The following is a 25,356-nucleotide window of genomic DNA, read 5'->3' on the forward strand; positions in this document are numbered from 1 at the left end:
CGGTAAGGACGATACTCGCTCGAGTATCTGTCCTTACCGAGTACGCTCGCTCATCTCTAGTAAGCATGCTTTGTGCATATGTTTACCTTTTTTTTTACGTAAAAATCATTTCCAGTGTCCTCTATGAATTTATACAAAATTCGGACACTGAAAAATGCTCCAAATCTGTCAAAATAAGCCTTCAAATGTATCCTAAATAGAGATGAGCGAACACCAAAATGTTCGGGTGTTCGTTATTCGTAACGAACTTCCCGTGATGCTCGAGGGTTCGTTTCGAACAACGAACCCCATTGAAGTCAATGGGCGACCGGAACATTTTTGTATTTCGCCGATGCTCGCTAAGGTTTTCATGTGTGAAAATCTGGGCAATTCAGGAAAGTGATGGGAATGACACAGTGACGGATAGGGCAGGCGAGGGGCTACATGGTGGGCTGCATCTCAAGTTCACAGGTCCCACTATTAAGCCACAATAGCGGCAAGAGTGCCCCCCCCCCCCCCCCCCCCCCCCCCCACTGTCAGCATAAAGATCGTCCTCCTCTGGCACAGCTGTTACAGCTGTGCCAGAGAAGAAGGATTTGTCTTCTATATGTTCTCAATGGGGTCAGCGCTGCTGCCGCTGGCCCCATTGAGCGCATATAGAATGCATCCATAGCGAGCAGCGGGAGGGGCAGATTTCAATACTCGGGTGACACCTTATCTCCCCAGCCACTCACAGCAGGGGGGTGGTATAGGGCTTAAACGTTGCAGGGGGAAGTTGTAATGCCTTCCCTGTCTTTATATTGGCCAAAAAAAAGCGCTAACGTCTCAGGGAAGAAAGTTTAATTTACCAGAACACCGCATGGTGTTCGTTACGAATAACGAACATCCCGAACACCCTAATATTCGCACGAATAGCAAGCTCGGACGAACGCGTTCGCTCATCTCTAATCCTAAAACTTTCAGTATTCATTATTTATAGTGACTGCATAAATGTGATGGCCTACAAATTACTGAGTGGGAAGTAGTTGGTATAACTGACTGCATGTTAAGCAGTGATGTGCTGTAGTTTCTGGTGCTCTTATGTGTTCTAAAAGATGTATTTTGTATCAGCGATTCAGAATTAAAGGGGTCTTTATGATGTAACATATTGAAGTAGAGGGTGGTTGATAAACCGAAGACCAGCTTTCTATACCTAACAAATCAACTCCTAAATTGGAGAATGATAATTCCATGTGGCAGCTTGGAATTATACAATGTATCTAATGCATGTGATGTCTTATTTTGACAATATTTAGTATGCTAGGTACATTGTGTACTTTGCATTTCTTAGCTAGGAGTAAAATAATTGGGAGATTACTAGTATTACGCAAATAAGTTCACTTCGCAATCACCAATGGATAATTCCGTGCCTTGACAAGGTAGCTGCAGTACATTTTCATGCATGAAATGCTAATCCTAATACTACAAGTTATGTTTTGCTAGTGTAGATAAAGGTCCTTTTAAAATTTGCCCAGTTTAGAAAATCTTTTTAGATACTACATTAGCGAATTCGGAGTTGAAAGAAGTCACATGATCAGGATCCTCACTTCTTGACCAGAGCAGAGAGGGGTTGCAAAAAGCCACTTTGCTTTTTAGGACCTCTAGATTACATAGAAACCCCATTGATGTTGAATGAACACTGTTCAAAGGTTGATCCAGGGATTATTCTGTTTGCCATTAAGGAGTCGAGAAGGAATTTCCCCCCCGAATGGACTAATTGGCCTCTGCCTCTTGGGGTTCTTTGCCTTCCTCTGGATTAATAAGGGGGTTGAAACAGGCTGAGCTGGATGGACATTGTCTTAATTCGGCCTAACCTACTATCTTACTATGCAACGCTTAATTTTCCTTGTGGTGGCACTGCAGGAAAACGGAACAGTTGGGGTCCTCCTAGACGGGCTGATTGTCTTGCCCGATAGTCGTCCCAGTGATTATCGTTCCTGTTCTTTCACACACAGGAGCGGTAATCATTCAGTGAATGGAAGTGGAGCGGCCAGAGATCGCTTCCAACCACCCACCTCCATTCACAGCAAGCACTCAGTTGTTCATAGATGAATGATTGCCGGTTTATACTGGCCGGTTATCCTCTGTTTTGTTTTTTTTTGTTTGTTTTTTATGCCTGCCAAAACTGAACAAGGAACAATAAGCGAATTAATTATCACTTGAGGTTCAGTCTCTGGCAGCGCTTACATTGAATGATTATCGTTCGGATTCACATGATCCAGCGCTATTCTCAACGATAATCGTAAAAGAGCGCTTTCTGCCAGGTTTCTCCACGGATTACAGCTGATCATTGGAGGTCCCAGCAGGGGCTTGCCTTGTACTACGTTTATTGTCAAGCGATCCTTCTAATAGAAATTCTCCAAAGCGGAGAACCCATTGAAAAGGAATTTATGACCTCATTTTAGTTATTTACTAAAAATCTGAACAGAAGTATTTGTTTAGTTTTTTTTCCCCAGTTACTTTTCACGAAATGGGAGCAGCTGGTGCTCTGAACTGTGAACAGCAGTACATATTCGTCTCCTGTAGAAGAAACCTAAAAAATAAAAAAAGACCTTAAAAAAAAATGTTTTTAGTGTACAAAAATAGCAAAACAGCCAAAATCACACTGACCAAGTGAATAATGGTATCATATTTATTCTGCATGCTGAATGCCGTAAAACTGAACTAAAAAAAAGGTTGGAATTTCCCCCCACACCACACCCGCAATCGCCCCTAATAAAATGTAATAAAATACATCATATGTACTCAAAAATGATTGCAAAAAAAAAAAAAAATACAACTTGTCTCACAAAAAACAAGCCCTCATATAGCTATGTTGACAGATGAATTGAAAACTTATGGCTCTAGGAATAGGATGACGAAAAAATCGGAAAAATTGCTTGGTCATTTAGGCATAAAACGGGCTAAGAGGTTAAGCGAACGTAACTTTCTGCCCTGTGCTATCACAATCAAGCAAACATTTGTGCCATCTGTATATAAAGGGTTGTTTTTAACTAGAGATGAGCGAACGTACTTGTCCGAGCTTGATACTCGTTCGAGTATTAGCGTGTTCGAGATGCTCGTTACTAGAGGCGAGTACCACGCGATGTTCGAGTTACTTTCACTTTCATCTCTGAGACGTTAGCGCGCTTTTCTGGCCAATAGAAAGACAGGGAAGGCATTACAACTTCCCCCTGCGACGTTCAAGCCCTATACCACCCCCCTGCAGTGAGTGGCTGGCGAGATCAGGTGTCACCCGAGTATATAAATCGGCCCCTCCCGCGGCTCGCCACAGATGCGTTCTCACATAGAGGAGGGAAAGTGGTATCTTGGTGGAGCTGCTATAGGGAGAGTGTTAGGAGTATTTTAGGCTTCAAGAACCCCAACGGTCCTTCTTAGGGCCACATCTAACCGTGTGCAGTACTGTGGAGGCTGCTTTTTGCAGTGTTGCACATTTTTTTTTTTGTATATCGGCCGTGCAGAGCATTGCGCCCTGCAGTAATTATACATAGTCCAGGGCCAGTAGTGGTGGTGAGGCAGAGAGAGAAGACATATACAGTGTATATAGGCAGTGGGCCTTTCCAAAAACATTTGGGAAAAAAAATCTATTTGGGCTGCCTGTGACTGTCCTCAGTGTACTGGGTCTGTGCTGGGGGTAGTTGTCCTAATTCATACGCAGCCAGCTAAGTGTTACAGCAGGCTTGCGCAAAATTATTTCCTGGCTCTGCTGTGCGTTCCGTAAGCGAAGTCAGCCTCCAACCACAGGCCAATAAGTGGCACATTTAATTACAACGTTCTGTTTCTGCACTACTGGTAATACAGCATGCTGAGGGGTAGGGGTATGCCTAGAGGACGTGGACGCGGGCGAGGACGCGGAGGCCCAAGTCAGGGTGTGGGCCAGACTGAATAATCCACCAACTGTTTCCCAAAGCGCCCCCTCGCGCCATGCCACCCTGCAGAGGTCAAGGTGCTCTACGGTGTGGCTGTTTTTCACAGAGACACCTGACGACCGACGAACAGTGGTGTGCAACCTTTGTCACGCCAAGATCAGCTGGGGAGCCACCACCACCAGCATGCGCAGGCATATGATGGCCAAGCACCCCACAAGGTGGGACGAAGGCCGTTCACCGCCTCTGGTTTGCACCACTGCCTCTCCCCCTGTGCCCCAACCTGCCACTGAGATCCAACCCCCCTCTGAGGACACAGGCAGTACCGTCTCCTGGCCTGCACCCACACCCTCACCTCCGCTGTCCTCGGCCCCATCCAGCAATGTCTCTCAGCGCAGCGTCCAGACGTCACTAGCGCCACTGTTTGAGCGCAAGCGCAAGTATGCCGCCACGCACCCGCACGCTCAAGCGTTAAACGTGCACATTGCCAAATTGATCAGCCTGGAGATGCTGCCGTATAGGCTTGTGGAAACGGAGGTTTTCTAAAGCATGATGGCGGCGGCCCCGCGCTACTCGGTTCCCAGTTGCCACTACTTTTCCCGATGTGCCGTCCCAGGCCTGCACGACCACGTCTCCCGCAACATTGTACGCGCCCTCACCAACGCGGTTACTGCCAAGGTCCACTTAACAACGGACACATGGACAAGCACAGGCGGGCAGGGCCACTATATCTCCCTGACGGCACATTGGGTGAATTTAGTGGAGGCTGGGACAGAGTCAGAGCCTGGGACCGCTCATGTCCTACCCACCCCCAGAATTCGGGCCCCAGCTCGGTGCTGGTATCTGCGGTGGTGTATGCTTCCTCCACTAAACCACCCTCCTCCTCCTCCTCCTCCAACGCAACCTGTGTCTCGCAATCAAGATGTGTCAGCAGCAGCACGTCGCCAGCAGTCGCTGTCGCGCGGCGTGGCAGCACAGCGGTGGGCAAGCGTCAGCAGGCCGTGCTGAAACTACTCAGCTTAGGAGAGAAGAGGCCCACGGCCCACGAACTGCTGCAGGGTCTGACAGAGCAGACCGACCGCTGGCTTTTGCCACTGAGCCTCCAACCGGGCATGGTCATGTGTGACAACGGCCGTAACCTGGTGGCGGCTCTGCAGCTCGGCAGCCTCACACACGTGCCATGCCTGGCCCATGTCTTGTAATTTGGTGGTTCAGCGCTTTCTGAAAAGCTACCCACACTTGTCATACCTGCTCGGAAAGGTGCGCCGGGTCAGCGCACATTTCCGCAACTCCAAGACGGACGCTGCCACCCTGCGGACCCTGCAACATCGGTTTAATCTGCCAGTGCACCGACTGCTGTGCGATGTGCCCACACGGTGGAACTCTACGCTCCACATGTTGGCCAGGCTCTATGAGCAGCGTAGAGCTATAGTGGAATACCAACTCCAACATGGGCGGCGTAGTGGGAGTCAGCCTCCTCAATTCTTTACAGAAGAATGGGCCTGGTTGTCAGCCATCTGCCAGGTCCTTGGAAACTTTGAGGAGTCTACCCAGATGGTGAGCGGGGATGCTGCAATCATTAGCGTCACCATTCCTCTGCTATGCCTCTTGAGAAGTTCCCTGCAAAGCATAAAGGCAGACGCTTTGCACTCGGAAACGGAGGTGGGGGAAGACAGTATGTCGCTGGATAGTCAGAGCACCCTCATGTCTATATCTCAGCGCGTTGAAAAGGAGGAGGAGGGGGAGGAGCATGAGGAGGAGGGGGAAGAGACAGCTTGGCCCACTGCTGAGGGTACCCATGCTGCTTGCCTGTCATCCTTTCAGCGTGTATGGCCGGAGGAGGAGGAGGAGGATCCTGAAAGTGATCTTCCTAGTGAGGACAGCCATGTGTTGCGTACAGGTACCCTGGCACACATGGCTGACTTCATGTTAGGATGCCTTTCTCGTGACCCTCACGTTACACACATTCTGGCCACTACGGATTACTGGGTGTACACACTGCTCGACCCACGGTATAAGGAGAACCTTTCCACTCTCATTCCCGAAAAGGGAAGGGGGTCGAGAATGATGCTATACCACAGGGCGCTGGTGGACAAACTGATGGTAAACTTCCCATCCGACAGCACTAGTGGCAGAAGGCGCAGTTCCAAGGGCCAGGTAGCAAGGGAGGCGCAGAGATCAGGCAGCATGTACAGCGCAGGCAGGGGAACATTCTCCAAGGCCTTTGCCAGCTTTATGGCTCCCCAGCAAGACTGTGTCACTGCTCCCCAGTCAAGGCTGAGTTGGCGGGAGCACTGTAAAAGGATGGTGAGGGAGTACGTAGCCGATCGCACGACCGTCCTCGGTGACGCCTCTGCCCCCTACAACTACTGGGTGTTGAAGCTGGACACGTGGCCTGAACTTGCGCTGTATGCCCTGGAGGTGCTTGCTTGTCCTGCAGCTAGCGTCTTGTCAGAGAGGGTGTTTAGTGCAGCTGGGGGAATCATCACAGATAAGCGTACCCGCCTGTCAACCGACAGTGCCGACAGGCTTACACTCATCAAGATGAACAAAGCCTGGATTTCCCCAGACTTCTCTTCTTCACCAGCGGACAGCAGCGATACCTAAGCAATACGTAGGCTGAAGCATCGTTGGAAGCATCGTTCTCTATCACCATCAAAAACGGGGACTTTTTTGCTTCATCAATCAGTGTATAATATTCCTCCTCCTCCTCCTGAAACCTGACGTCATCACGCCGAACCGGCAATTTTTCTTAGGCCCACAAGGCTCAGTCATATAATTTTTCTAAACAATTTTTATACGTTTCAATGCTCATTAAAGCGTTGAAACTTGCACCTGAACCAATTTTTATTTTAACTGGGCTGCCTCCAGGCCTAGTTACAAATTAAGCCACATTAACCAAAGCGATTAATGGGTTTCACCTGCCCTCTTGGTTGGGCATGGGCAATTTTTCTGAGGTACATTAGTACTGTTGGTACACCAATTTTTTGGGGCCCTTGCCTACAGTGTAATCCAATTAATTTTTTGCCCACCTGCATTACAGCTGACGTTACAGCAGCTGTGCTGGGCACTGCAATGGGATATATTTATGTACCGCCGGTGGGTTCCAGGGAGCCACCCATGCTGTCGGTCCACACGGAGTTGTAACTACATGTGTCCACTTCTAAAGAACCCCAGTCTGACTGGGGCATGCAGTGTGGGCCGAAGCCCACCTGCATTAAACATGACATTACCTCAGCTGTGATGGGCAATGCAATGGGATATATTTATGTATCGCCGGTGGCTTCCTGGCACCCACCCATGCTGTCGGTCCACAGGGACTTCACAATAGGGAGTTGTACCTGCCTGTGTCAATGAATTAAAAAGCCCGGTCAGGTTTGGGCATGCAGTGTGGGCCGAAGCCCACCTGTATTTAATCTGACGTTAGCTCTGCTGTCCAGGGCACTGCAATGGGATACATTTATGTACAGCCGGTGGGTTCCAGGGAGCCACCCATGCTGTGGGTGCACACGGAATTCCCATTGCGGAGTTGGGGATTCCCAGTTGTACCTGCCTGTGACTATTTATAAAAAACCGCGGTCTGACTGGGGCATGCAGACACCTTGACAGAATGAATAGTGTGTGGCACATAGGTTCCCCATTGCTATGCCCACGTGTGCAGCTCCTGATGGCGGTGGCACAGGATTATATTTCTCATTGCTTCTGTACAGCATTGTGGGCTATCGCCCCACCACTTTTAAAGAGGGTCGCTGCCTAGCCGTGCCAACCCTCTGCAGTGTGTGCCTGCGGTTCCTCCTCATGGCAGACGCACTTATAAATAGACATGAGAGTGCTGTGGCATGAGTGCAGCTGAAGGCACTGGGTCGTGCGGGGGGGGGGGGGGGGGGGGCAGCATGTAACCCAGGAGAAGTGGCAGTGAAGTGTCATGCAGGCAGTGATTGTGCTTTGTTGGAGGTAGTGTGGTGCTTAGCTAAGGTATCCATTGCTAATGAGGGCTTTTCAGAAGTAAAAGCTGTTGGGAGGGGGGGGGGGGGGCACTCTTGCCGCTATTGTGGCTTAATAGTGGGACCTGGGAACTTGAGATGCAGCCCAACATGTAGCCCCTCGCCTGCCCTATCCGTTGCTGTGTCGTTCCCATCACTTTCTTGAATGCCCAGATTTTCACAAATGGAAACCTTAGCGAGCATCGGCGATATACAAAAATGCTCGGGTCGCCCATTGACTTCAATGGGGTTCGTTACTCGAAACGAACCCTCGAGCATCGCGAAATTTTCGTCCCGAGTAACGAGCACCCGAGCATTTTGGTGCTCGCTCATCTCTATTTTTAACCTCTTTTAAGCAATAGCTTGTTTTCTACTAGAAGATTCAGTTTTGGGGAATACATTAATTTTGGTCTTTATAAAGAATAATGCTAAAATAAAAGAAAAAGGCAAAATCAAAGTAATAGTGGAATCAAAGGGTAATAACTGGGGTGTTTTTGTTGTTTCTCCAGTGATAATGATTCGACTCCACTCCAGGATAGAATATACGCTATCTAGAAAAGGTTTTATCACATGGAATTCATACTGAAACAGTTTCTTTCATTAAGTATCGCCACACTAATTGGATATAAGTGCTGCCTCAGATGTCTCAGAACCTCGCTTGTAGATGCCGAATGCCAAGAAAAATAGTTTTTTTTTCTCCTAGTGGTGGAATATTTTCCAGCAATGAGTGCTAATTAATTGGTTGCCTTCGTGATGCTTGCTGTAATGTGTTTTCCAAGGATGATGTTCTGCCCTCTGATACAATTAGCTGTGTGTTTCCTTGAAATCGTTAAAATGACTTTTTAAATAAATAGAAAAAAATGGTTAACCGTTTAGTGCTCTGTTAATTAACACTATGAATGAGAATTAAAGGACATGTTTGGGTACATTAATTGAATAGGAGCATCTAGAAGAGCTTGTGATTGTAATTTTTTTTTTTTTCGTTCACTTTGAAAATCTTCCCTTGGGGGCTGCCACATTGGAGGCACATACTTCCGTCCTGGATTTGTGTAGACATTGTAGCACTACGTTTGTGCTTTATGGCCAGAGCAATAAACATGGGAGTTAATGGTCAGAAAGATGTATTTCACTGCTTATAAACAGCCAATAAAAACTTCTCTACTGCCCAAGAACAAATATGCCCAAGGCTGCAGGCTGCTGTCAACAGTTCATAGTGACTTAGCACATAGGGAAAGTTGGTTTCTATTCCAGCTTCTACTTTTTAACTTTTTTTTGTGCTGAAAGACTAAAGGGAAACTTTTGCCTTTGTCAAATGTCTAATTGTTGACCGAAACGTCGCTGTTCTTTTACTATGGGAGAATAAAGGAGTCTTTTTTAACTTTTTATGCACCTTTTGGATGCTGCCGTGTTTATGTTGAACTGTGAGTATACTTTGGAGATGGTCTAGCCCCATACGGCTGTTGCATCCCTACGTATTTTTGATCCATCCACTGGAGTGGGAGTTTGAAGTGCTGTTGGGACTTTCAACTACATTCCCAGAGTGTTGTTATATTGTGAACCTCAAGTGATAATTAATTCGCTAATTGTTCCTTGTTCAGTTTTGGCAGGCATAAAAAACAAACAAAAAAAAAACATAGAGGATGACTGGCCTGTATAAACCGGCAATCATTCATCTATGGATTATTATCCAAAATGTCAGGGTACACCTCTGCATTCATGGTTCTTGCCCATACAACCAATGAACAGAGTCCATGCCATGTATAACATCCCCAGACCATAACAGAACCTCAGCTGTACTTAACCATTGGCCCAGGCATCTGCCATGCCCAGGTACATCTATTTGATTTTAAAGATGGAGTGGCGTGATTTGTCACTCCATAGAATGTTCTTCCATGGGACAACTGTCCAATGGCGACGTTTGTTGCACCACTGTAGATGGGCTAATGCAACAGTTTACAGAATGAATGCACTGAAATACCAGCTAAAGTGTATCAGACGTTACCCTCTTTACCCAAAAATAAGCCCTACACTGAAAATAAGCCCTACCATGATGTTTCGGGAGGCTTTAAATATAAACCCCTACCCCCAAAATAACCCATAGCTGCATTACATTAAAAGGAAAAAAAAGCAATACATTACCTAGTAGGCTTGGTCTGGGTCCTTCCACTGCTCTCTGGAGCTACAGCAGGCTTGCTGCAGTCCTCGGCTGCCCACAGAAGATCGCTTCCTGGTTACGGGATTCATAAATACTGCCTCCAGGAAGTGATAACTGTGATTGGTTTATCGTGCACTGCCAATCAATGCAGCGCTCGAGAACCAATCCCAGCCATCGCGTTGTGGAGGGAGGATTTATGAATTGGCCAATCGATGCCACGGCTCAGCCAATTCATAAATCCCACCTCCACAAAGTGATGGCTGTGATTGGTTCTCGAGCGCTTGAAAACCAATCAATGCAGCACTTGGTGAACCAATCACAACCATTGCTTCCTGGAGGCGGAATTTATGAATCCTATAACCAGGAAGTGATCTTCTGTGGGCGGCCGAGAACTGCAGCAAGCGTACTGGAGCTCTGGAGACAAGTATGAAGACCCAGACTGAGCCTGTTAGATAAGTATAAGACCTAATGCTTTTTTTGGGGCAAAATGAATATAAGACAGGGTTTTATTTTCGGGGAAACACAGTAGTAGGAAATATGCCATGGAGAGTATCCAATGCTATTATGGCCAAAGGAGGCATATTAACATTTGTGAATAAATACTACTTTTGATTTTTGTTCAGGTGTCCAATTACTTTGGGTAGGCTAGTATATGTAAATGATAGACCCCACAAAGCTCTCAGTCCACATCCGTGCTGCTCTTGAGGATTATATGAGAAACTTTAAACTTTGTTCACAGCCTAAAAACTAGTTAATCACCGTGTCCTCACTCACTTACTATTCTTACCACGTCTACAGGGTCAGGTAAAACCACTCTGTAGAGCAAGGAACCTGCAAACAGCAGAATATCTGTCCGATTCCTTAACCCCCTAAGAGTATAAACTAATCTGGCCATAGAAATAAAGACTTTTATTAATTTCCCTAAGCTAGATTCTCAAATAGTCGTAAATATAGAAATGTATTATGTTCTTTTTATTGACACAACTTCTGATTACCAAACATATCGTATGATTGGGATAGTATCTGCACGCTTTTGACCTTCATATTTTAATAGGAAAATGGACTTTTGACATGCTACTGTCTTAAAGCAATTGAAATCTATACTTGTGTCATGTCCATACGTGTGGTGAAATGTCTTGAATGACCTTTTTGCATTTCATCCTTTTTTTTTTTAGATTGGAAATCTTGAAAATTACTACCATTTCTATCACAGCAAGACCATTAAGCGGTCCACCTACAGCAGCAGAGGAATGCACAACTTTCTTCAAATGGACCCAGATGTAAGTAATGCTTGGTTGAATTTAGTAATAGTAGGTGAGGGTGTTCATGTTCTCGTTTATGAATCATCCGAACTTATTATAGTTATTTAATGTAACCTTTTACGATGAACTTTTATATAAATTGTTCATATGGTTGCTAAATTTACTCTCAAGTTTCAAGTTTACATGCAACTATAATTCGGGTAATTTTAGGAAGGTTTCTTAGGATTATGAAGTCCTTGTTAACAAGCAGTTTTAACTGTTTCAGAATTTGGGGAAGTCCTGTTGCCTTTAGTTATGATTCCTCTCATGAAGTGGCTCTTCACCTTTGCCTATTTTTGCACCTTTATACAGTCAATGGTACTAACTGGTTGGTCTAGGAAATGTCCTATAAATGTTAGTCTTATACCCTTACGATCCATTACTCTTACGGTTTTACCCGTAAAGAACATCATTTCTGTTCCTGTGAATGCGGTTGTTTCTGCAGCAGGCTCACGGATTTCTTTTTAAGGCCCATTAAGCTGAATGAAAGTTTCAGAAAGTTCTGCCGCAAAATCTGCCAATTGGGAACGTTCCCTTCAATTGCATCAGTCGTCACAAGCTCTGTCTTGTATTTTTTCAGACCGGATCCATCAGAATTGTTCTCTAAATTTTGAGATAAATGAGTCAAGAACTGGAATAGCGGAGATAACTGTGCCAATAAGAATATGGATTTCATCAGTTTTACAATCACTTCAGAACCATTTCAGGTCAAAAATCATAGTGCAGAAAAAGCTATTTTGATGCCACTTTGTAGTTTCTTCTCATCACAAATGATAATTTGAGCATTCGATATGTGATATATCCAACATGAACAATACATGATTAATAGCATTCGGATATGTTACACAGGTGGTCTGCTTAAGGGGGGTATCAAGTTTTTTAAAATTGAAGGCCTAGCTTTAGGATAGGTAATATATGATCTGGTGGGTTCTGACTTGACACCTCGGCTGATCAGCTGTTTTGAGTAGCTGCGGCTCTTGGAAGAATGCTGCACCCTCTTATTGTTTTTTGCTCCTTATTACGCAACACCATACTTTTACTAAAGGCTGAACTTGATATAGCAGCTTTGCCCAATTCATGTAAATGGGACAAGCCCCTTAAACTACAAACAAATCTGGATAACCACTTTTAAAACTAAACCTGTCACCTGAATTTACTCTGCTATTAAAGGGGTTGTCCCGCGCCGAAACAGTTTTTTTTTTTTTCAATAGCCCCCCCGTTCGGCGCGAGACAAACCCGATGCATGTGCTGAAAAAAAAAAACGGATAGTACTTACCCGAATCCCCGCGCTCCGTGACTTCTTACTTACCTTGCGAAGATGGCCGCCGGGGTCTTCACCATCGGTGGACCGCAGGTCTTCTGTGCGGTCCATTGCCGATTCCAGCCTCCTGATTGGCTGGAATCGGCACACGTGACGGGGCGGAGCTACGAGGAGCAGCTCTCCAGCACGAGCAGCCCCATTCAACACGGAGAAGACCGGACTGCGCAAGCGCGTCTAATCAGGCGATTAGACGCTGAAAATTAGACGGCACCAAGGAGACGGGGACGCTAGCAACGGAGCAGGTAAGTGAATAACTTCTGTATGGCTCATATTTAATGCACAATGTATATTACAAAGTGCATTAATATGGCCATACAGAAGTGTATACCCCAGCATATTATACTACAGTCCTGCTGTAATAGTAGTCCAAAGATAAAACATATTGGACAATTTGGCCTCTAGAGCTTAAAAAAAACAGAGGACTCAATTATAAGTCTTGTATATTCTTGAGGGGAGAGATTTCCTTACCCCCGCCAGTTGTCAGCATCGGTAAGGGGAAAACCGGAGAAGTTAGCGAAAGAGATCCCCTGAAGAACACAACAACTTAATTACAACACAGGAATTGCCCGGCCCTTAAACACCTGACAGTTGCTCCTGCGATTGTATAGTTCCTGTGCTTTTACACGGGATTGATGATCGCTCAATGAATGGTAGCGGAGCGGGATGGAGAACACTTTTGGCCGCCGTCTCCATTCACAGTAAACCGCCAGTCTTTCATAGATGAATGGCTGCCTGCTTCCACGGCCCGCTTTTCGTTTGCTTTTTATCCCTGCGCAAACTGAACACATTATTGTCCATTGTTCAGTTGCTGGTAGCGTTTACACTGAATAATTATCGTTCACATTTGCATGGTTCAGCGAGAATATGAATGATGATCGTTACTTGTAAAGGGCTCCTAGGCTTTCCCCCAACTTTTTTTTTTTTGGTCACTCCTTGTTTTCAGTGAGCAGCATGCCTTTTGCAACAGCCCCGTCTGATGCTTTCTTGCAGTTTGTGCGATAGCTTTGTTGGGGACTAGAGATGAGCGAATCTACTCGGTTCGGGTGTTTTCGCACTCGAGCACCGCTTTTTCCGAGTAACTCACTACTTGGACGAAAAGATTCGGGGGGCGCCGGGGGTGAGCGGGGGGTTGCAGAGGGGGTGGGGGGAGAGAGAGCTCCCCCCTGTTCCCCACTGCTACCCCCCGCTCCATCACGCCGCCCCCCGAATCTTTTCGTCCGAGTAGTGAGTTACTCGGAAAAAACGGTGCTCGAGTTCAAAAACACCCAAACCGAGTAGGTTCGCTCATCTCTATTGGGGACCTTTGCCCATGTGAAGGGATTGTCTAAAGTGGACAAGAACTTTTGTAGAAGCCTGGTTCACATGACCATATGCATTTTGCAACTGAGACACTTGGCTGCAACTCGAGTCAGACCACAATGACCCTGCATATTGCATCCTTGAAAACAAATGAGAATAGGAGATATAACTTTTTTTTTTGTGCCAAACAGACCATTAACCCGTGTGAAAAATTGCCCATCTGAATCTCTGATTGAGGCTGTGTGCTGTCTGCGGAATACACAAACCGCACACGGCAAGTAAATACGCCTTGTGAATGGTCCCTAACAAGTGATGCTGATAAGTAACTGTTGTAATTAACCCTTCCACTTGTGAGTTTGCTAACAATATCCAGTATCATATCTCTACAGTATATATGCCCAAGTGGATGTTATACAGCAAGTACAGTTTGGACATGACCGGTGATGGTCTTTATTGAAGCACGATGAACTTGCTGTTTCGTTGGCTCCTTCTGGCAGTATAGTGGTTAACGTCTGTATTGAGGATGAACGGATGAGTTTGGAAGTGATGTACAGTTTGCTGTAGTTATTTTTGGACCACGCCAAGTCTCTCCAGACATGTAATGACACTTTATTATGTAGCAGGATGACATTTCTACACCCTCTCTCCATTCGCACTCATCTTCCTTTAGGTTTCCATATAATTCTTGTCTACACAGATTGAGTCTTTATACTGGAACTACAGAAACATGTGAAACGCACATTAAGTGCCAACTATTAGGCAACCGTGATGATCTGTGACTACTAGTGTTTTATATTGTTTACTCTTCTCTGCAAATGTTAACTGTTCAGCATTCTCTTGCTCTTACTGGATTCTTTCCTGGAACTGTTTGTTGACTGAACAATGTGTGACTTGACCTAAGTGACAATTTTTTTTTTTCAATGTTTGCAATTTCATTAATTACGTGCAAAGTTGTAAGTATTTTGCTGCTGCTAGCACAGCTTATGATTACCTCCATATAGTCTAAAACTTGCCTAGAAAAACTTGTGGCTCTCAACGTGTTTTAAAAGCTGTTGTCTGTTCTGCACCAACATGAATAATCAATGAAACAAAAGAAGCGATTACAGCCAATTAGAGATGAGCGAGTATACTCGCTAAGGCACATTACTCGAGCGAGTAGTGCCTTAGTCGAGTATCTCCCCACTCGTCTCTAAAGATTCGGGGGCTGGCGCGAGAGACAGGTGAGTTGCGGCGGGGAGCAGGGGGGAGAGATCTCCCCTCCGTTCCTTCCCGCTCTCCCCCGCCGCTCCCCGCCGGCCCCGGAATCTTTAGAGACGAGCGGGGAGATACTCGGCTAAGGCACTACTCGCTCGAGTAATGTGCCTTAGCGAGTATACTAGCTCATCTCTACAGCCAATAAGAGCTTATATTCTAACTGGAATGGGAGAGGCAACACTATAGGTGCCAATTTTGTTCTGGTGAACAGCCCCTTGTGTTGGAAACGGGGATATAAATAAAGTTGTATGTACTGGTCATCCTTCCAGTATCTGAGCCGACACTGATATAAAGAGCAGAGGGTAGCGTGTTAAAAACATAGCAGAGTGGAGCTATCTGTGACAAGGTCAAGTTGTGTAGCATTGTAGTCAAGAAGACAAAGATCATGACCACTGCCAGCAAGGAAGTCCACTTATAGGTCAACAACGAGGAAAGTTGTTAATAGTTTCATATTCCTTGGGTCCTTCCTCGATTATAGTGGCAGCTCGACATATGAGATAAAGAATTGATTAGCACTGAGGCGTACAGCCATGGTGAGCATGGACCCAATATGGAAGTGCAAGGATGTCTCGGTCACCATCAAATTATGGTTAATCACAGCCATTGTCTTACTGACTGCAACATATCGCTGTGAGACGTGGACATTGAGGATAGCAGACAGAAAAAGAATTGACGCTTTCGAGCTGTGACATTGAAGAAGGCTTTTGCGAATTCCCTGGACTAACAAAACTGTCCTGGATCGTATCAACCCAGAGGTGTTCCTGGAATACAAGATCACGAGACAGAGACTTGACTGACTTTGGACACGTGATGAAGGCAAAGTTTCTGGAAAAAGAGATACTACTTGGCATGGTCAGTGGTAAAAGAAAATGGGGAAGACTAAGGATATGTTGGTTGGACACCATCAAGAAGGATATGGGAATGGACTTCGGGCAATTGAAAGCAGTCATGGAGAATAGAGAAGCATGGAGAGGACAGGACCACAGATTATTGAAGAGTCAGTCATGACTGAACGGATAGAATTGGAATTGTAAGCAAGCAGTTCAAGCAGGCATAAAAATCATTCTTGGCTCATTCACTTATCGTTCCGTTTAAACACTGATCCTTCAGTGGTTCACATAGCAAATGTGAAACGCTGAATGATACTGAATGATTCTCATTGAACAAGTCAACGATGAATCTGCCTGTCAAGATGAGAGCGAGCAAGCTAGCGATAACGTCATTGGCTTCGATCGTGCAAACGAGAATCGCCCAGTCTAAAAGCACCAATACTTAAATGATTTTAACAATGTGAATGTTAAAAGTAAATCTAATTGTCTGGGGTATTAAAGGGGTTGTCTCGCGGGAGCAAGTGGGGTTATACACTTCTGTATGGCCATATTAATGCACTTTGTAATATACATCGTGCATTAAATATGAGCCATACAGAAGTTATACACTTACCTGCTCCGTTGCTGGCGTCCTCGTCTCCATGGTGCCGTCTAACTCTGTCTTCTCCTTCCATTTAGACGCGCTTGCGCTGTGCGGTCTTCTGCTGTGTTCAATGGAGCTGCTCCGGCGTGCTTGCGCCGCCGAGGTCTTCTGCGCATGTGCAGACCAGCTCTCCGGCGCGAGCACGCCGGAGCAGCTCCATTGAACACAGCAGAAGACCGCACAGCGCAAGCGCGTCTAAATGGAAGAAGACAGCGTTAGACGGCACCATGGAGACGAGGACGCCAGCAACGGAGCAGGTAAGTGAATAACTTCTGTATGGCTCATATTTAATGCACGATGTACATTACAAAGTGCATTAATATGGCCATACAGAAGTGTATAGACCCACTTGCTGCCGCGGGACAACCCCTTTAAGTGTCACAGAAGAGGTGCAGCACAGAAGTCCTGTAGACATGATTGAGAGTATGTAATGAGGGAAGATGAGAGTCCTAAATCAGACTGAGTGGAGAGTGTGTTGCTGGATATACTGTACATGCTTTTCACAGCATTGTGGAAAGGTTTCTAGACAATCTTAGAGCAATTATATGTCAATTGTTTACCAGTTTAGATTTTAGCATAAGCTATCCTGCCAAAAGTATTTGGGCACCCTTATCAGAAGAACGGATCTTGCCCTAAACCATGCTGCATAACATGTAGACCCCTGGAGGTGTCAGCCATAGTTTGTGACAGGGACTGCACACAATTCGGCCCGCTGCACACGGGCCATCACAAAACGTAATGCATCAGCCTGTCTATAATGGTGCAAGGAGCATCATCGTTGGACAGTTGAGCACTGGAAGAACGTTCTACGGAGTGACTAATCATATTATTCTATCTTCAAATCAGATGGGTGTATCTGGGTGTGGAGGCTTCTTGGGGAACACCTCCTACCTAAGTATGTTGTGCCAATAGTTAAGTAGGGCGGTTGTTCTGTTATGGTCTCAGTCTGTTGGTTGTAGTGGCAAGAACCATGAACATGGAGGAGTACCTTGACACTCTAGTCAATAATCTGCTGCTGACAATACTCTGGTAATGGTCAGAAATACTTCCAACAAGGCATGCACCTATTTACTAATCCAATGCTGTTTTACATTGATTTAACGATATGGATGTTCCACAATTGAACTGGCCTGCACAAAGTCCCAACCTAAACCCTACTGAAGATCTTTGGGACAAACTGGAATGTCTGATCAGGAAATACTAACCGTGTCCATCTTCTTTGAGAGAACTTGCCAGATGTTTGCAGGATGAGTGGAGGGAAATATCAGCTGTGTATCAGATGTTAGTAGAAATAATACCATGGAGAGTATCTAATGCTATTAGGTCCAAAGCACGTCTAAAGTATTAACATATGTAAATAAATACTACTCCTTGCTCAGGTGTCCAATTCCTTTTGGTAGCATAGTGTACTTCAGATGAATCTGTGTATAGTCTTATTTAACAATCTTTGTACAACTGAAAACATTCATATACATAGTAACATAGTTCATAAGGCTGAATGAAGACAATGTCCATCTAGTCCAGCCTGCTTAGCCTCCTGTTTTGTTGATCCAGAGGAAGGCAAAAAACCCCAAGAGCAGAAGCCAATTAGCCCTTTTGGGGAAAAAATTCCTTCCCGACTCCTATATTCCCCTTTTAAATAGCACCAACATATTCCAAGGCACTGTATGTACTAGTCCCTTCCTACAATGGTATACACTGTTTGGACAATTGGCTTCATATGACATTGGCCTATCAAGATAGTTTGTGTGGTATGAAACTAAAAGTCTTAAGTACCCAAGTAAACCTGCAAAGAGTAGTAGTTACAAGTAGTTCTAACATCAAAAATATCTGAATTATTGGTGATACAAATTCAACAAGCTGCTCTTAAAAATTCTAGTCCTTGTTGACCTGATAATAGAATATAGGTGCTGTGCACAATACGATTTAACATAATTCACGTTGGAATTCTCAAGCCCACAATAAACTAGTTCAAGTTATACAAGTGACCCTGCAGGCCTGGACCAACCAAGCTGGCCTCACCAGGTTCTCTGACTCCCTGATACACACTGTGTATTAGCACGCATCATTAGTCTAAGACACTACACCTGCTTTGATGAGCCAGCGTTTCCCATGTGAGGAGTACTGGCCAGTCAAAGTAGCATGTAGTATCTTAGACTACCAACGCATGCTAGTGTAGAGTGTGCATTGAGAAATCTGAAAAGTAGTGCATCCATCTTTTTCCAGGCCGGACGGTCGCTTTAATATTAGCTACAAATACCGTAAATCCTAAAATGGTGCTTTCACATTGTGCAGTAATTTAGTTGAAATATTCCATGCACAGATACTTCACCTGTGTAGGGTGTGTTTTACAGACTCTTGGGCCTCTAGCCACTTAGACATGCTGCAATCTAAATCATAAAAAGGCTATAAAGTTCGGTAATCTCCTTCTAAGCTTCCTGACTAGCACAGCAGACAGGAGTCATTTTTCGGAAGATCGTTCCTCTGACCACAGTTAAAGGAGTTCTCGGAGAGTATACAAATAGAACTCAAATAGCAGACCTAGACGTTTTGTAATTTCCTAGTTCTAGTCTTATTGGATGTATCTTTATATGTTCTCAGAGAACTCCTTAAACCCACACATTTATGACTTTTACTGTAAGCCTCTGGCAATGGACGTCCAATCCAATCAAAAATATTCTACATCTGCTATAGATGGTATTCTAATTGTTCTAGCCAAGCAATATGGGGTAGAGTGCCAAGTCTAAAAAGGGTTCTCCTATGTAGACAACCCCGGTGATTGTATTCAGTAGGAGAAACCAAGTCCTCTATGTTAGATATGATGCCTTTTACTCTACTGGCTAACATGGTACCAAAGTTTTCGTTAATCTTCAATGCCCTAAAAGAGCATAGAGAACAAGGATTTATGACGATTGTTTTTAGAAGGGATTGTCCATATGAGAAACCCTTTTTATTTTCGTCTCCGTTCTATGACCTATGTATACATCTGTCCAAAGCAGCATATGCCCAAACTTTTTCTGGCACCTCTGTACTTAAAATTGTTTGATTTTAAGTTTTATGCACATATCACCCCATGGCCAACATGTCTTGGTTTTTGTGGAATAAAGCATAAATTGGCTCGTTCCGCCTTTGCTTTGTTTGCAATTCTGTATTTCCGCAGCTACAGTTTCTTTTTTTAACCATCTTATTCTCTTGCTCCTCTCCCGTGACTCTCATCGCTCCAAGGAACTCTACTTGGTACTGCAATGCATGCGCTGTCAGGTATTCACATTCAATAATAAAAGACCACAGGGCCATCTGTCACTTCCCTCACCCATGTGTGTCACATCACATTCAGCAGCTGCAGGGCGTCGTACACATGCTTTCTGATGCTCGCCCTCTCATATCCTCAGAGAATTTAGCAAGAGATGAGCAAGACTTTGCTCAAGGCTCCGACAAGCTCTCAGGGTCTTGTTCCTTGCAAGGCATTAAATGGCTATTATTAATTGATAGGGATGAGCAGAGACATGAGATGCTACAATAGATTCTACTTGTCAGGACTGGGAGTGTCAAGGAGCAGAAATCAAAACCTAAACATTGACCCAAACCAGCACATATTCAGCCTGGCAGAATATCTGTCGAGAAGAATATTTTAACCAGTTCTACACTAGGGCAATTTACCGTTTATTATAAACTGCGACGGTTGTAGCTTACTAGACGTCTGAATATAACCATCACAAGTGGCCAATGCAAGAAGTTTAGAGCTTTTCCCCCATAAAAACGGACAAGCATACGATGTGTATTTGTTTATCTCTTATTATATTATTTTAAAGCGCCAACATATTCCGCAGCGCTTTACCAGTCAGAAGGATGTTATATATAGTATTAAACTAAGAAACCATTAGAACAAGAGGAGTGGCCAGCTCATAAGAACTTACAGTTTAAGGAAAAACGGGTGACCTTATAATTAAAAGTCCTTGTTCTGTACAATGGTTCTGCCGCTTATTAAATAAACTACTATTCGCAAAGCTGCTTAGGCCCCCTGTCCACAGGCGTTGTGGTATCCCGTGGCGGAGCTCCGGGAGCAGGAGCCGCAGACAAATCTCCGCCGGTCAGCCTAATCTAATAGATAGGCTGATGGCAGAGAATCGGGGCAATTCGCAGCATGCTGCGAATTGCCAGCCGCGAGCAGAGAATCACAGTGATTCTCCGCTTGTGGACAGGGGGCCGGTGCTTTCCATTGTAATGCTATGGAAAGCTTCAGATGGCGTGATTTGCCGGCGGTTTACCGTCGGCGAACTCACGCCCGTGGACAGGGGGCCTAAGCAGTGTCTGTTTATGTATAGATATGAAGTGCATTTAGGGAGCAAAGGGGTTGAGTTCTGAGGAGGAGTGTAAAAGGCGAGTAAATGAAGAACAGTTAGATTAGGGAATGTGGCAGGCCTTCCTAAAGTGATGTGTTTTAAGGGAATGCTTAATATTGTGGGTGTTAGGAAAAAACCTGATTGTCTGGGGCAGCGCATTACAGAGAACTTGTGCAGCACTGGAAAAATGTTAAAAATGGGAGCAGAAGGTATGGATTAAGGAGGAACTTGGGGCCCTTTTACACGATCGATCGTGCAACTTTGGATAAATCGTGTAAACATGGCTAACGATTGAATGATGAACGAGAATTTGTTTGCTTTTTCATTGTTCATTTTTTACGGACATAAAAATAATCGTTCGCTTGACGTTTATGAACAGCAATCGTTTTGTCACTCATGTTCACATGTGAAGGACTGAACGATTTATGAACGAAATTGCAAACAATTTATCTGCCTGTATAAGCAGGCTATATGAGCGAATTCTGTCATTGGTCACTTGTGCATTTTTTTTTTCTTTTATCACTCTGCGTAAAAGAAGCTTTAGTCCAAAGTCTTTAGCAAAATGGAGGGCATGGGTAGGGTTGTAAAGAGAGATGAGGTATGGTTGTGCAGCACTATGGAGAGCTTTATTGGTGAGAGTGCTGAGTTAAAAATATATTATGTAGTGAACGGGCATCAGTGTAGTGGCTGGCCCAGGGGGGAGGCAGCGGTGCAGTGGCTGGCCCAGGGGGGGCGGCATCGGTGCAGTGGCTGGCCCAGGGGGGCGGCATCGGTGCAGTGGCTGGCCCAGGGGGGAGGCATCGGTGCAGTGGCTGGCCCAGGGGGGAGGCATCGGTGCAGTGGCTGGCCCAGGGGGGAGGCATCGGTGCAGTGGCTGGCCCAGGGGGGAGGCATCGGCGCAGTGGCTGGCTCAGGGGGGAGGCATCGGTGCAGTGGCCGTCCAAGGGGGAGGCATTGATCTAGCGGCTAGATAAAAAGATGTGCCTGCTTCATTCAGACTAGTTTGCAGATGAGAGGGTTTAGTGAGGGAAAGACCAATCAGTTGCGAGTTGCAATACCAAAGACAAGAATGGATCAGGGCAACAATAATAACTTTTGCTGCATCTACAGTGAGAGAAGGGTGGACTTTGTAGATGTTTTTGAGGTGTAGGTGACATGAGTGTGCAAGTGATTTAAATGTAGGGAGCGAAATAAAGATTAGAAAGATCAATGCACTGCAAGTTCAAGGACTGAAATTCCTGCAAAGTCAAGCTGACTGATGGTTTGTGCAGTTAATGACAGGAGTGAGGAGGTGACGTTTAATGTTAAACTTACAGTTATGTACAGTTTATAGCGTTGGATGGAAGGTGCCGGAAATGTTGGGCATATTGACCTGATTTAATTATTATTTTAATCAGACTAGCTACAAATGCCGGTGGTCAGGGCTCCTAACTACTATGGGCACTGACTTCTAGGTGCCAGCTCCTTGCTATAAATGAGTGGAGATGGCTGTATTCTGAAAATTGATTTTTCTCTTTCTGCTCTCACCGCTGCTGCTGGTGAAATCCGATTTCATTCCGCCCAAAGCTAGCAGTAGCGGTAAGAACAGAAAGAGTTCTCAATTAAAGGGCTTTTCTGGGACTTCGATATTGATGGCCTATCCTTAGGATAGGTCAGCAATATCTGATTGATGAGGGTCTCCTGCTTGGCACCTCTGCTGGCAAGTGGTGTGAAGAAATAGCAGTGATCAGGTGAGTGCCATATGCTGCAGAGGTATTGTTCCATTTCCCTTATTTGCATATTTCCTAGAGGAGCATGAATGGCCTTATAAGTCTCCTCACTCACCTTCTAGGTGCTCTCCCTAAGGAGAAAAGATAGCATTCCTGAGCCTCTTCTCAGTGATGTCACATGGCTTGAGAGCAGTTTAGTCCCATTCAAGTGAATAGGACTGAGCTACTACACCAGGCACGATCACTATTAAATGTATTGTGCTCTGCCTGGTATGCAGTGAAAAGGCCGCGGTGCTCACCCTGCTGGTCAAAGGGAGACCTGTATGATGGATCCCTACCAATGTGATATAATTATAAAGGAGAGATTATATATTGGAGTCCTGGAAAACTCCTTTGACTTTCAGAATGGAGGCAGCTCCACTCGTTCAAAGCAATGAGCCAGCCCCAAACATACAGCACCTATGGCGACAGGCAGTTAGGAGCCCTAACCACAGTTAGCTAGTGTGATTAAAATTATAATTAGAGATGAGCGAGCACCAAAATGCTCGGGTGCTCGTTACTCGGGACGAAATTTTCGCGATGCTCGAGGGTTCGTTTCGAGTAACGAACCCCATTGAAGTCAATGGGCGACCCGAGCATTTTTGTATATCGCCGATGCTCGCTAAGGTTTCCATTTGTGAAAATCTGGGCAATTCAAGAAAGTGATGGGAATGACACAGCAACGGATAGGGCAGGCGAGGGGCTACATGTTGGGCTGCATCTCAAGTTCCAAGGTCCCACTATTAAGCCACAATAGCGGCAAGAGTGGGCCCCCCCCTCCCAACAACTTTTACTTCTGAAAAGCCCTCATTAGCAATGCATACCTTAGCTAAGCACCACACTACCTCCAACAAAGCACAATCACTGCCTGCATGACACTCCGCTGCCACTTCTCCTGGGTTACATGCTGCCCAACCCCCTCCTGCACGACCCAGTGTCCACAGCGCACACCAAATTGTCCCTGCGCAGCCTTCAGCTGCTCTCATGCCACACCACCCTCATGTCTATTTATAAGTGCGTCTGCCATGAGGAGGAACCGCAGGCACACACTGCAGAGGGTTGGCACGGCTAGGCAGCGACCCTCTTTAAAAGGGGCGGGGCGATAGCCCACAATGCTGTACAGAAGCAATGAGAAATATAATCCTGTGCCACCGCCATCAGGAGCTACACACGTGGGCATAGCAATGGGGAACCTATGTGCCACACACTATTCATTCTGTCAAGGTGTCTGCATGCCCCAGTCAGACCGCGGTTTTTTATAAATAGTCACAGGCAGGTACAACTCCGCAATGGAAATTCCGTGTTCACCCACAGCATGGGTGACTCCCTGGAACCCACTGGCTGTACAAAAATGTATCCCATTGCTGTGCCCATCACAGCTGAGGTAACGTCCGATTAAATGCAGGTGGGCTTCGGCCCACACTGCGTGCCCCAGTCAGATTGGGGTTCTTTAGAAGTGGACGCATGTAGTTACAACTCCGTGTGGACCGACAGCATGGGTGGGTGCCAGGAAGCCACCGGCGGTACATAAATGTATCCCATTGCAGTGCCCATCACAGCTGAGGTAATGTCATGTTTAATGCAGGTGGGCTTCGGCCCACACTGCATGCCCCAGTCAGACTGGGGTTCTTTAGAAGTGGACACATGCAGTTACAACTCCGTGTGGACCGACAGCATGGGTGGGTGCCAGGAAGCCACCGGCGGTACATAAATATATCCCATTGCAGTGCCCAGCACAGCTGAGGTAATGTCATGATTAATGCAGGTGGGCTTCGGCCCACACTGCATGCCCCAGTCAGACTGGGGTTCTTTAGAAGTGGACACATGCAGTTACAACTCCGTGTGGACCGACAGCATGGGTGGCTCCCTGGAACCCACCGGCTGTACATGAATGTATCCCATTGCAGTGCCCATCACAGCTGATGTAACGTCAGCTTTAATGCAGGTGGGCAAAAAATTAATTGGATTACACTGTAGGCGAGGGCCCCAAAAAATTGGTGTACCAACAGTACTAATGTACCTCAGAAAAATTGCCCATGCCCAACCAAGAGGGCAGGTGAAACCCATTAATTGCTTTGGTTAATGTGGCTTAATTTGTAACTAGGCCTGGAGGCAGCCCAGCTAAAATAAAAATTGGTTCAGGTGCAAGTTTCAACGCTTTAATGAGCATTGAAACGTATAAAAATTGTTTACAAAAATTATATGACTGAGCCTTGTGGGCCTAAGAAAAATTGCCCGTTCGGCGTGATTACGTCAGGTTTCAGGAGGAGGAGCAGGAGGAGGATGAATATTATACACAGATTGATAAAGCTAAAAGGTCCACGTTTTTGATGGTGATAGAGAACAATGCTTCCATCCGCGGGTGCAGCCTACGTATTGTTTAGGTATCGCTGCTGTCTGCTGGTGGAGAAGAGAAGTCTGGGGAAATCCAGGCTTTGTTCATCTTGATGAGTGTAAGCCTGTCGGCACTGTCGGTTGACAGGCGGGTACGCTTATCTGTGATGATTCCCCCCAGCCGCACTAAACACCCTCTCTGACAAGACGCTAGCCGCAGGACAAGCAAGCACCTCCAGGGCATACAGCGCGAGTTCAGGC

The 25,356-nt window shown here is 45.7% G+C and overlaps 1 protein-coding gene across 2 annotated transcripts in view; it reads left to right on the forward strand.

Moving 5' to 3' along the window:
• PCSK6 (proprotein convertase subtilisin/kexin type 6) overlaps positions 1 to 25,356 on the forward strand; it is a 178,975-nt gene that overhangs the window by 59,341 nt on the left and 94,278 nt on the right. For both annotated transcript variants that reach the window (XM_066592884.1, XM_066592885.1), the window contains exon 2: positions 11,198 to 11,302. In XM_066592884.1, coding sequence (XP_066448981.1) covers positions 11,198 to 11,302 — 105 coding nt within the window. The remainder of the gene's footprint in view (positions 1 to 11,197; positions 11,303 to 25,356) is intronic.

Source organism: Eleutherodactylus coqui, chromosome 2 (assembly GCF_035609145.1).
Source record: "Eleutherodactylus coqui strain aEleCoq1 chromosome 2, aEleCoq1.hap1, whole genome shotgun sequence".
In the NCBI taxonomy this organism is placed as follows: domain Eukaryota; kingdom Metazoa; phylum Chordata; class Amphibia; order Anura; family Eleutherodactylidae; genus Eleutherodactylus; species Eleutherodactylus coqui.